The sequence below is a fragment of the Salvelinus fontinalis genome, chromosome 30 (genome assembly GCF_029448725.1).
Source record: "Salvelinus fontinalis isolate EN_2023a chromosome 30, ASM2944872v1, whole genome shotgun sequence".
In the NCBI taxonomy this organism is placed as follows: domain Eukaryota; kingdom Metazoa; phylum Chordata; class Actinopteri; order Salmoniformes; family Salmonidae; genus Salvelinus; species Salvelinus fontinalis.
The window spans coordinates 38,184,901-38,197,340 of record NC_074694.1 but is presented as its reverse complement, the minus strand read 5'-3'; the positions used below and the strand labels follow the sequence as shown (position 1 = coordinate 38,197,340).

The 12,440-nt window shown below is 47.7% G+C and overlaps 1 protein-coding gene across 2 annotated transcripts; it reads left to right on the top strand.

Moving 5' to 3' along the window:
- The first annotated feature begins 5,827 nt into the window (after positions 1–5,827).
- On the top strand, positions 5,828–11,574 carry LOC129829186 (uncharacterized). 2 transcript variants are annotated; one of them, XM_055890795.1, is made up of 5 exons: positions 5,828–6,383; positions 6,626–6,677; positions 6,768–6,878; positions 6,973–7,049; positions 11,139–11,574. In XM_055890795.1, exons 1-5 carry the CDS (start codon positions 6,072–6,074, stop codon positions 11,424–11,426), a joined length of 840 nt encoding a protein of 279 aa, XP_055746770.1. In that variant the 5' UTR covers positions 5,828–6,071; the 3' UTR covers positions 11,427–11,574. The 2 variants fall into 2 exon arrangements, with proteins under 2 accessions (XP_055746770.1, XP_055746771.1); XM_055890796.1 differs by having other exon boundaries at positions 6,589–6,677; positions 6,764–6,878.
- Positions 11,575–12,440: the final 866 nt, after the last annotated feature.

Genomic DNA, 12,440 nt, shown 5'->3' with positions numbered 1-12,440 from the left:
GGGGGAGTTTGCCCCACTAAGATTTACATGCAAAAATTGCCACTGGACAGTGTAGAAGCGTGTAGAAGTGTCATCCACAACAACAAACAGTAATCAGCATACAGATAAAATAGTCCATCTCCCTCCTTCCTGAATTGACCAACAAACAGCCAACAAATACAGAACATGTATCTCTACGTCCTGGCATTGCTGGCTCTAGTGAACGGTGAGATGTGAGCGGTGTTCCACAGTGGCAGCAGTGAGTATAGGCCTCAGAGAGAAGTAATAGAGGGCCTCACAGGACCGGTGTCCCTCACACCTCACACACACCTTGTCACCCGCTCAGCCTGGCAGAGGCCCAGCTTCTTCTCTGTCAACATCGCTCAGGGTTGTTTGTTTACCATATGCCGACGTGTCTATCAGTGACCGGGTGGTCAGCAGCAAGTGTGTGTGTTTTTTTTTTTTTTGGGGGGGGGGGGGGGGGGCTGCCCCTGTGCCAGGTACGAGGTGTTGAAAGATGGGTCAGACACAGAGATACCAGTGGGTCCACTCTAACCCACTGGGGCAGATGGTCTGTTGAAAGCAGAGGAACTATTCAGAGGGAGGTGGAGACGAGACAGCCACAACATTTTTTAGAAGACTCTCTGACAGTCCACATTTGTCCCCTTCGATTAGTATAGGTGGGCAAGGGTTAACAGTGTTGTAGGGGTTACTTCAGGGCTCTTCTGAAATGGAGATACTAGGTGCATACTGTTTCACTCTTAACCCATCATTCCACAGTCATTCCACAGTCATTCCACAGTCTCCCCTCTTTTCCATTTCCAGGCTGTTTAGACATAATAAATACTCCTAATCTCTATCTCATTAAAGTGTCAGTGGCTGGTCCCAGTCTTAAATATAGCCGTATTAGGTGGCAAGGCTGATCCCCATGGCTGTCGCAGAGTCTGCTGCTAAAGACAGACAGGAGAGAGGAGAGAGTAACTCTGTCTCGGTAGCCCTGTAAAAAAACGACAACCCCTCTCCACTTCTGTCTGCTTTCAGACACACCGTGTTCCTGCCTTTCCCTCTTCGATATAATCAAGATAAACGGGGACTAGAACATTTTTTGGGGATTAGGGATGATGTCTGGATCCAATGTTTCTTCTTCATTTATGTGGTGCAGTGTCGGGGTAAGACACAGAGATATGCTTTCCCACTCAGTGAAACTAGGTTACCTAATGCCAGAAAGCCCCCACAGTACACCATAATACAGCAGCACCCCTGCTAAGACTGATATTTGGGGAATGCAGAGTTTTTTTGGGGAGGCATCTCAAGTAGCATATCATGTTACCATAACAGGACAATTACACGTGCTTGACTTTGTTTAGTCAGAGGTGTGGGGATGTGGTGTAGTACTAAACGTGAATAAATCATAAATCATAGACAATAGAGATGTTGTGGGTAGTTGTCTGTGTTAGTGGCTTGTATAGCCCTAGTCAGCTTCACGTTCATTTTCTTGTTTCTTGTTTTTGTTGGCGACATTTAAAATAAAAAGAAATGTACGCTCATCACGCTGCACCTTGGTCCGGTCATTTCCACCCTGACAACGATCGTGACAGAACTACCCACCACAAATGGACCAAGCAGCGTGGTAAGGTGGACTGGACATGCGAGGACATCCTGAATGGGAAAGGATCCTGGACGTGGGAGGAGATCCTGGCGGGAAAGGATCACCTGCCCTGGGAGCAGGTGGAAGCAGCGAGGAAAGCTGAGGCAGCGAGAAAAAGGGCCCAGGATTACACAGGGTCACGGCTGGCACGAAAGACCGGGAGGCCACTCCAAAAGAAATTGGGGGGGGGGGGGGCACACGAGGAGGTTGGCTGAGTCAGGTTGGAGGCATGAGCCAACTTCTCGTGCTTACCATAGGGAGCGTGGTATGCGGTGGAGCGCACGGTGTCTACAGTGCGCGTTCACAGCCCGGTGCGCTACATTCCAGCTCCCCGCATCGGCCGGGCTAGAGTGGGCATCCTGCCAGGATGGATGGTGCCGGCTCAGCGCATCTGGCCGCCAGTGCGTCTCTACAGCCTAGGATATCCTGCGCCGGCTCTGCGCACTGTGTCTCCGGTGCGTCTGCACAGCCCAGTGCGTCCTGTGCCAGCGCCCCGCCTTTCCCGGGTGAAGGTAACCATCCAGCCACAACAGGTTGTGCAGGCTCTACGCTCGAGACCTCCAGTGCGCCTCCACGGCCCAGTGTATCCGGTGCCAGCTCCAAGAACCAGGCCTCCTGTATGTCTCTCCAGCCTGGTAAGCCCTGTGGCAGCTCCACGCACCAGGCTGTCCATACGTCTCCTCACTCCAGTGATGATCCATGGCACGAAGCCTCCAGTGATGATCCATGGCACGAAGCCTCCAGTGGTGATCCATGGCACGAAGCCTCCAGTGGTGATCCATGGCACGAAGCCTCCAGTGATGATCCATGGCACAAAGCCTCCAGTGATGATCCATGGCACGAAGCCTCCAGTGGTGATCCATGGCACGAAGCCTCCAGTGATGATCCATGGCACGAAGCCTCCAGTGGTGATCCATGGCACGAAGCCTCCAGGGATGATCCATGGCACGAAGCCTCCAGGGATGATCCATGGCACGAAGCCTCCAGGGATGATCCATGGCACGAAGCCTCCAGGGATGATCCATGGCACGAAGCCTCCAGTGATGATCCATGGCACGAAGCCTCCAGTGATGATCTATGGCACGAATCCTCCAGTGATGATTCATGGCACGAAGCCTCCAGTATTGATCCGCGGTCCGGAGCCTGCAGCGACGGTCCCCAGTCCGGAGTCACCAGTGAGGGTCCCCAGTCTAGAGGAGCCACCAAAGTGGGGGCAGTCAGAGGTGGAACGGGGTCTGCGTCCCGCACCGGAGCCGCCACCGAAGTAGATGCCCACCTGGACCCTCCCCTATAGAATCAGGTTTTGCGGCCGGAGTCCACACCTTTGGGGGGGGGGGGGGGGGGGGGGGGGGGTACTGTCACGCCCTGGCCATGGAGAGGCTTTTATTCTCTATTTTGGTTAGGCCAGGGTGTGACTAGGGTGGGCATTCTAGTTTATTTATTTCTATGTTTTCTGTTTCTATGTTTTGGCCAGGTATGGTTCTCAATCAGGGACAGCTGTCTATCGTTGTCTCTGATTGGGAATCATACTTAGGCAGCCTGTTTTTCCACCTTAGTTGTGGGTAGTTGTCTGTGTTAGTGGCCTGTGTAGCCTTACTCAGCTTCACGTTCGTTTTGTTGTTTCTTGTTTTTGTTGGCGACATTCATAATAAAAAGAAATGTACGCTTACCACGCTGCACCTTGGTCCGGTCATTTCCACCCTGACGACGATCGTGACATACAGCCTCTCTCCACCACTTCTCTTACCGTTTAAAAACAAGAAAGGGACAGAGACAGGGTAAGTGGGGGATACCTAGTCAGTTTTTGCGTCATCACTGCAAGCTATCATGACTCTCAAATGACTCTGTTTACTTCTGAAGATCACTTTAGCACTGCCCTAAAAACCCGATTCAAATTCGACACAAACCTTCCAGTAGGTATGTAATGACACATTATATAAACTCTTTATAGTGTTTTATTTACAGTTTAGAGGCGATAAGGTGGTAAGTTGGACAGATTGAGTGAAAAAAGCCATTTCTCCACACGACATCTCTCCTTCTCACTATCATGCAAAAGGCTTTGCTTCCCCACCCGCCCTTTTTAAAAAGACCCGACGGAGCTCATTGCCTTCTTGAATCATGGGCATCATGAAGACCTCGTCATTGATTTTGTTGGAAAGGGGAGAGATTGTGCTTTACAGTGGTAATGATATTACAGTTGATCTGGAAGTATTACATTTTTTGGCCACTAAAATAAGGTCAATTGTACGGACCAGCGCGATGTTCAAAAGTGAGTTAGTTCACGTTACCCTTTTCACACAGTCACAAACACAGTATGTCTACACTCATAGGAAACCCCTTCATGAAACATATAAACACATTTATATGATAAGAGGGAGACTAATCAAAAGAGAGTTGCTCAACTTTACAAACAAAAGGGGGAAAACTGTGACAAAGAGCAATGAGGAAAAGGGTCTGTAGCTTCTGTAACCTAATGGGCTTCCCTCGCCGCATTGAACCACGGTTGACCTCTAGACCCCTGTCCTGCACTCACTATTAGGTCACAGAGAAGGGAGTCGCTAAGAACACAAAACAACATGCCATGAAGGTATGTCTCCACTTTAGCAACGATTGTATTTTCTACTCACATATCTAATAGAACAACATCAGCACTCACATTAGCTTTACAATTATTCCCATGTGTTTTTGGTTGGCCTACAGAAGTGTTTAACATAGAAGGGACAGGGGAGGTCATTAACACATGGGTAGTGCTCTCAGATGTAGCCACTAGCACCCTGCCCCAGTGCCCCTATTTGGGGGGGGGTTAGACCTTGCAGCCCTGTGGGAGACTCCTGACTGTTACAGGCCCACACCCTCGCCGTGGACCTTGCCATAGGCAGGTCTGTAACTGTTGTTCATTTTCAATCTCATCGCTCCTAGAAGCAGGCTATCCAAATGTGCTAAAATATGCTAATTTCCAATAATAAAGAGTTATGTTATTAACATGAATGATCATGAATTGACAGATCGGTTAATGAGGGAAATGTGCAATATTTTTACAAAGTTATTGCCCACTCCGTGACAAGGATCCCCTAATATGATTACATCAGAGGCTCATGCAAAGTGGGTAACAAGTACCAATTTATGCTTTGGCCAATGGCGCCATCTACTGCATACATGAGACTACTGCATTCAACCAAGAACCAAGGCAGAGAAGGTCGCTTTTATACGATACAATGCAAAATAACGTGCTATGAGATGCCATCCACGTCATATGGCTTCTCTTCAAGTTTATCAGTAATAGGCACATGGTCAATCAAAACATTTGACGTGATCCCACAAACTCCAAGTTTATTGGCCACAGAGGGTTCCACACACCGTGCGCTGTCGATTATACACATGCAGGGTCCCCTGGGCAACCGTTCACTTTCCCTGCTGTTTAAACGTTTTTATGCCCGTGTTGTGGGTGTCTGGCAAATATGCTTTTCGGTATTATGATCGATATGCATAATGGAAAATATGCACACGGTGAAATGAGGGATACATCCAATTCAATAAATTCGCATAGACGTCATCTGCCCATGGACGGCCTCGTGCATAATAACATATTACCATGTGCGTAATAACACGGCTCGTGACTGATAATAATTGCCTCCAAATGAGGGGATCATCATTTTGTAGCAGATGATTTTGAATTGATTAAATACATTATAAGTGGAAGCCCCGTTGATCAGTGAGATGATTTTAAGAATTTGTTTTCTTCTCACCCTTGATTGAAGACAATCCACGAGTCATTTAAAATGCGAATACACAGATCATTGGATTTGGTGACACCTCCGTTCATTAGTATTTCATCCTGTGAGTCAATCAACCAACAATGCCCAACGGAGAGTCCGCGTAAGAACAAGTAAACCTCCGTTTTCATTTGCGTCATACTCTCGTTCATTTGAGGGCCAACTGGCCTCATACAGATAACTGAAAACACACTACAGAAATCAGCGAGGACATATTGAGAAAAAAAAGTTTGTCTTCTAGTTCATGATGCGAGTACGTCATCGGTATTTTTACTCATAACGTGAATAATTTAAACCATAGGATATCTTAAAATGAAGGTATAATTTGAGAGATCAATAGGCCTAGTAATTTATTTATCACGTCGTGTCTATCAATTTTAGTTTTCGATTTCATAACAATTTAACAATGTATCTTTTGTGAAAAGGGAAAGCGGTTGGGTCAGACGAATAGGTCAAATTACCCTCTTATTTGGGCCAACCTGCAATCTGTTGGTCAAATTATTCATTGTTTGTTTGAGGGGGTGCTGCTTCAGTATTTAAATCCATTATACATTAATTCATAGAGCTCCAATAGTCCAATCGTCCATCACACTCAGGACAGTGCCTACCGACAGCGGTGATAGCTTAATCACTGACCCATAACCATTCGGGCTCAGTAGGCTATCGCTTGAATGATATTACAAGCTTTATGCGTCTGTCTCGTCCTCATATTACAGCGTAGAACCGTGGCCATGTTTACTGTATCATTAGACGAAGAATCCAGCGAAACTGTTGCGAAAGACAACCGTTTGGATATAATAAAGTCGGCTAAGAAGATGGACGAATTGTTCAATCCGAAGGATTTGCCGCGGAGTTCTACAGTGCCTCGTAAAAAGGCACCCCAGATCATGCTGGACTTGTTCAACGCAGTGGAACAGTGGACTCCAATGGAATCCCGGGAACCAGGAAAAAGGGCAATGTGGTGCGGAGCTTCGAGGACAGAGGTGCGTTATCAACAAAGGCACAATTATTCACGGCTGATGATACTTTTGTGCCCAAGCATGTTTGAAAATAACGAAGAAAAAAAGACTTAGATTATCTTAAAGGGGAAAACTTGCAGACTTGTTATTTTAACACAATTCATTATATTTTTACCCAGGGCATGTTGATGGAAGGTTTACTTTCTTAAAATGTATTCTCATTTGGCAGATTAGAGAATGATCTATGTATCATTTCACTGGTTCAGGCAAAAACAACGACTTTTCCTTGGGAAGTCACATGGACCCCATTTCTACAAGGTTAGTTGGAAATATAGACTTCTAAGTGTGTTGAAATAACTCGATATAATGTATACTGTTTAGCCTAATGCATGTTTTGCGCACAGGTAGATCTCAATGAGGTGTTGGACAGCAGAGTGAAACCTTGGAGATGGAATCTAATCACCAAGACTGTCGCCTTTATACACTCAGGGATGGAAAGTCGTCAACGTCACACAAACAGTAAGAATGTCTCGTCACGTTTTAGCTCAGCAAATCATATTTAAACATGACTTTTTCAATATTTTAATCACATCATTTGTTTTCCCAATGACAGGTGTTCCAAGTGGATTTGCAGGATTCGCAACAGCGAGGAGAATAGTGGTATTCAGGTTGTTATTACGCTGCCATCGGGTAAGTGGATTGAGTCGGTCCTGCCGTCTTCTGAGAGACAGGGAGAATCACCCGAGGGTAATGCCTATCTACAGTAGTTATATTCTCAGACGATGGAAGATGTTCGACCACTAATCGATCACTAAATCAAGGTCAACTAGCTGGTCAGAATTTCAGTTTTTGTATATATTCAGACACAGAATAACTGTGGGGTATGTAATTATTGACACCCTTGATAAAGATGAGCAAAATGTACTGTATAAAATACATAATACAAATACTGAGCTATATTGTATGCCTGCCCCCCAAAAACGGGGAAATGATATTCTGATATACTAATACAATTACTCAAAGAAAAAAGTTTTGTTTAACAAATAATACAAAATATAAAAGTGGTCAAAGTATTGACACCCCTGTTTTCAATACTCAAGCATCCTCCCTTTGACGATAACAACCCTGATCTTATTTCTAAAATGTTTTATGAGATTGGAGAACACATTGGGAGGGAATTTCCTCCATACAGATCATTTCCAGATCCTTGATATCCTTAGTCTGCGGGTATGGACTGCCCTTTTCAATTCAAACCACCGGTTTTCAATGGGGTTCAAGTCCGGAGACTGAGATGGCTATTGCAACATGTTTCTTTTGTGGTCAGTTAACCATGTATTTGTGTAATTTGATTAGTGCTTGGGGTTATTGTCTTGCTGGAAGATCCACTTGTGGCCAAAGCCTCCTGGCAGAGGCAACCAGGTTTTTGGCTAAAATGTCCTGGTACTGGGTGAAGAGTGGGTGGCAGGTAGCCTAGCCATTAAAGCGTTGGGTAAGTAACTGAATGGTGGCTAGTTTGAAGGTGAAAAATCTGCCGATGTGCCCTTGAGCAAGGCACTTAACCATACTTTGTACTACTGTGGCTGACCTTGGAAAACAACACATTTCACTGCATCTGTCTGGTGTATGTGACAATAAAACTTTTTTTTGTTGCTATAGAGTATTGAAAACAGGGGTGTCAATAATTTTGACCGCAATTTTGGGGGGATTTAAAAAAAATATATTTGTTAAGGTCTTAACCCTCCCGTGGTCCTCGGGGTCAGAGTGACCCATGCCCTGTGTTTGGAGGGCTCCCCTTCTGTGATCTGTGCTGGAGGTCAGCGTGACCCAGCCAGCCACTAGCGAGGTGTATGTTATTGTGTGTGTACTGTGTGTGTAAAGAGTCTGGGAGTGGCGAGGTTGTGTGCGGCTCCCCTTCGGTGCTCGGGGTCAGAGTGACCCAGCCAGCCACTAGGGAGGTGTATGTAATTGTGTGTGTACTGTGTGTGTAGAGAGTCTGCGAGTGGCGAGGTTGTGTGCGGCTCCCCCTCTGTGCTCGGGGTCAGAGTGACCCAGCCAGCCACTAGGGAGGTGTATGCTATTTTGTGTACTGTGGGAAGTGGGGGCTCCCCCGCTGTGCTCGGGGTCAGAGTGGCCCAGCCAGCCACTAGGGAGGTGTATGCTATTGTGTGTACTGTGTGAAGTGGGGGCTCCCCGGCTGTGCTTGGGGTCAGAGTGACCCAGCCAGGGCTACACACGTCCAGACATGCCCCGCTGTGTGTGCAAGAGGACAGCCCAGTGGTGCACGGGTGAACTGCACACACGACTACACACGCCCAGACATGCCCCGCTGTGTGTGCAAGAGTGGGTGAACTGCACACATAGCTACATACGCCCAGGGGCGCAACAGTGGCGAACACGCGCCTCGTCGATTCACGTCGTCTCCTGTGTAAGCTGGCCGTAGAGAGGATAATAATATTGTCAGCGGCACACAAAGTCATCGGTAACCCCATGCCGTGTGCTCTTCCCCGCTGCTCAGTGGACCCGATCAGTGGACCCAAGCCGCCATGGCTGTGCATTTCACGCTGCGCAGGTTCTAGGACAGATCTTCTCCAGCGTCGACCAAGAAGACTACTCTGATTCCAAGGAGGAGGAGGAAGAGGTTTCGGAAGATGAAGACGGGGAGGAATACAACCCCGAGCGCGAGGCCGACCAGGCGTCTTCGTGCTCTTCGGAGGAAGACCCGGAGGAAGCCCCCGAGGACGAACAAGAGGACGAACACGAGGAAGAGATCGCCTCGGCTCGAGCCCAAAGGGAGACGTTGCTGTCGAAAAACGGCAATATCAAATGATCCCCCGTGACCTATGGCCGCCACAGGGCCTGTGTGATCTGCCACGCTGGGCCGGACGAGACTCCGGGCCCCACAGCCTATGCCGTGACTCACGCCCGCGACATCGCGTCCACCTTCCACCTGTTCGTCACACCGGCGATAGAAAGGATAATTCTGGAAATGACAAATCTGCACGGGGCGAGTAAATACGGCGACGGCTGGCGAGCCATGGACGCCACCGACCTGCGCACCTACGTCCGGCTGCTGATCCTAGCGGGCGTCTACAGGTCCCGAGGTAAGGCCGCGGCCAGCCTGTGGGACGCTGAGAGCGGCAGGACCATGTTCTGAGCCACCATGCCGCTCAAGGTCTTTCACAAGTACTCGAGGCTGCTGCGATTCGACGATCGCCAGTCGAGACCCGTGAGGCTCGCCACAAACAAACTCGCAGCCATACGAGAGGTCTGGGACCATTGGGAGGCGCGGCTGCCGGCCCTCTACAACCCGGGGCCTGACGTGACAGTGGACGAGCAACTGGTCCCGTTCAGAGGTAGTGTGTGTGTGTGTGTGTGTGTATAGAGAGGTAGCAGTAGTAGATGTGTGTGTTTAACATAAAAGACGTTGGCTCCAATGAGCCGGTAATGAGGCTAATCTCTTCTCCCCTTGCCAAAGGCCGCTGTCCTTTCCGTCAGTACATTCCCAGCAAGTCGGCGAAATATGGCATCAAGTCATGGGTGGCCTGCGACGCCAAGTCCAGCTACGCTTGGAAGATGCAAGTGTACACCGGCAAGGCGGCCAGCGGAGGCCCCGAGAAGAACCAGGGGATGTGCGTCGTCCTCGATCTGACAACGGGACTGAGCGGTCGCAATGTCATGTGTGAAAATTTCTTCACCTCCTACGAACTGAGACAGCGGCTCCTCGAGAGGAACCTCACCATGGTGGGCACGGTGAGAAAGAACAAGGCCGAGCTCCTGCCGGCGCTGCTCGAGTCAGATAGGTCCTGTCCTCCAGGTTTGCCTTCACGCCCACCGCAACTCTAGTGTCCTACCTGGCAAAGAAAAATAAGAACGCGCTACTTCTGAGCACGCTGCACACAGAGGCCCAAGTCAGCGATCGCCGCGACAGGAAGCCGGTCGTCATCCTAGACTACAACTGCAACAAGGGCGGCGTGGACAACCTAGACAAGGTGGTCGGCACGTACAGCTGCAGACGGATGACTGCCCGCTGGCCCCTGGTCGTCTTCCACAACATCCTCGGCGTGTCCTCCTACAACGCCTTTGTCATATGGCGAGAGATCAAGCCTGACTGGATGCCTCGGAAGCGGAACAAGAGGAGGGTGTTCCTGGAGCAGCTGGGAAAGGCACTTGTGAAGCCCCTGATCCAAAGAAGGCAACATCTCCCCCGCACCGAAGCGGTGTCATCACTTGTCAAAGTCCTACAGAGTGCTACGGCTCGTCAACAGCATGAGGAAGAGGAAGAGGTGTCAGCTCTGCCCACCGAAGAAGGACAACAGAACACATACGGTGTGCTGCAGTTGTAAGAAATACATCTGCAAAGGCTGTTCACACGCATACTGTCACACTTGTGCCCATTGGGCATTTAGCCAAGACGGGACAGGGTGACCCGGAGGACGCGGGGTCTAAACACAATGCGAGGACGTTGCTGTCTTTCATTTTCGTTCACTACATGTTTTATAATCTGGTGTGCGGGATGTTTAAACGTAATAATGGGCCTATGACTAATTGCAGGTCTGAACAAACAGGGATAATTACATTTTGAAAATAAATGTTTCTCTGATTCTTTGCTGTGAATTGGACTTCGTTCATCAAAGAATGTTTAGCCCAAACATTTCACCAACCATATTGCTAGGCTGTCAATTATCAAATCATATTCTGAGAAATGTGGAGGTTTGCTGTTGTAACGGTCAGAGATTATTAAAATACTGATATATTTATTTCTCATTTACATTTTTGTAGGACATTTCAGCCACGCCACAACACCTGACAATCCTGCGAAAGTATCGCCTCAAGACAGCAGGAGCAGGAGGAAACGCGCAGCACCAAGTTATCCCCGCAGCCGCCCCATGTCACGCCCCTCTTTGTGGACTTCGAGGAGATCGGCTGGATCAAATCTCCACGGGGTTACAATGCTTACCACTGCAAGGGCTCCTGTCCGTTCCCACTCTGAAAGAGTTTCCGTGCCACGAATCATGCGACTGTGCAGTCCGTCATGCACGCTCCAACGCTCTCCAACGACAAGGATAACGTGGTTCTGAAACAGTATGACGATATGGTTTCATTTTGAACAGCTTTCAGAAATCTTGATTGAATTGAAAATATTAACGGTATGTCCAGTGATTCATGTATAAATGGATGTTTTTGTAAGAAATTAAAGTTGGTTGTTGCAATTGAACATGTTTATGTTGATATTTGATAAGGCTCTGAGGCCGGGCAATGGCAGTAGGCCTAATGGAAGTCACCGTGTCACCGACCAAGGTGCAGAAATTAAGCGTCAGGGTGGTTTATAAATGCCCTGAGGGTATTGCTATATTACGAATGCTGGCCTTCCTTACATGCATTATCAACATATTTTTGTGTCATGGTGTCATAATGGGCTCACATTTTTGGTTTTGCCTTAGCACTACTGATGTAGGATCTTAATTTGATCACCCTGTTGCAGAATAACTTTCCTGTAATGTAGGACATTTAAAACGTACAGATTTTAGGGGTTGACAAATGTTTGAACCCCTGCAAAAAGGTCCATTATAATCCACATAATAATTCACATTTCCAGTTGCTGTAGGATTATTTTCCTGCTGTTGCAAACTGGCTCAAATTAAGATCCTATATTTTTGTACACCCCTGATTCAGATCACAACAACTTGATAATGAGTTAATCATTTGAATCAGCTGTGTGGTGCTGATTCAAATGTGAATCAGGATTAAGAAACACTGTGATGGGATGGATATGTAACTATATGAAAGTCCGATGTCCTAGTAACTAAATCGTGTAGGGCCTACAAATGTGGTTTCATCTTGTTGTTTGTTTGCTATATCATACACTAGGTTTGTGATTTCCCTCTTCAATGTAATGAACAATACACACTAGATGACGCCAGAGGGCTAAATTTCACATATAAAAAGCCAATCTTGCAATCACAGTAAAAGATCTCTCGCCATAAATTGAGATGAACAAAACAAAATGGAAAAGCATTACAATGCGGTGTAGGAAGTGCAGTGTAGGCCTGATCATCAAGTCTTGGTACCTATGAAAAGGTA

What these genes read in the sequence shown, in the direction of transcription:
- LOC129829186 (XM_055890795.1), top strand. Translation starts at nt 6,072, where the DNA reads ATGATATTACAAGCTTTATGCGTCTGTCTCGTCCTCATATTACAGCGT. An exon ending in GCGGAGCTTCGAGGACAGAG is followed by an intron (nt 6,384 to 6,625) that starts GTGCGTTATCAA and finishes TCACTGGTTCAG; the next exon opens with GCAAAAACAACGACTTTTCC. An exon ending in TGTTATTACGCTGCCATCGG is followed by an intron (nt 7,050 to 11,138) that starts GTAAGTGGATTG and finishes ACATTTTTGTAG; the next exon opens with GACATTTCAGCCACGCCACA.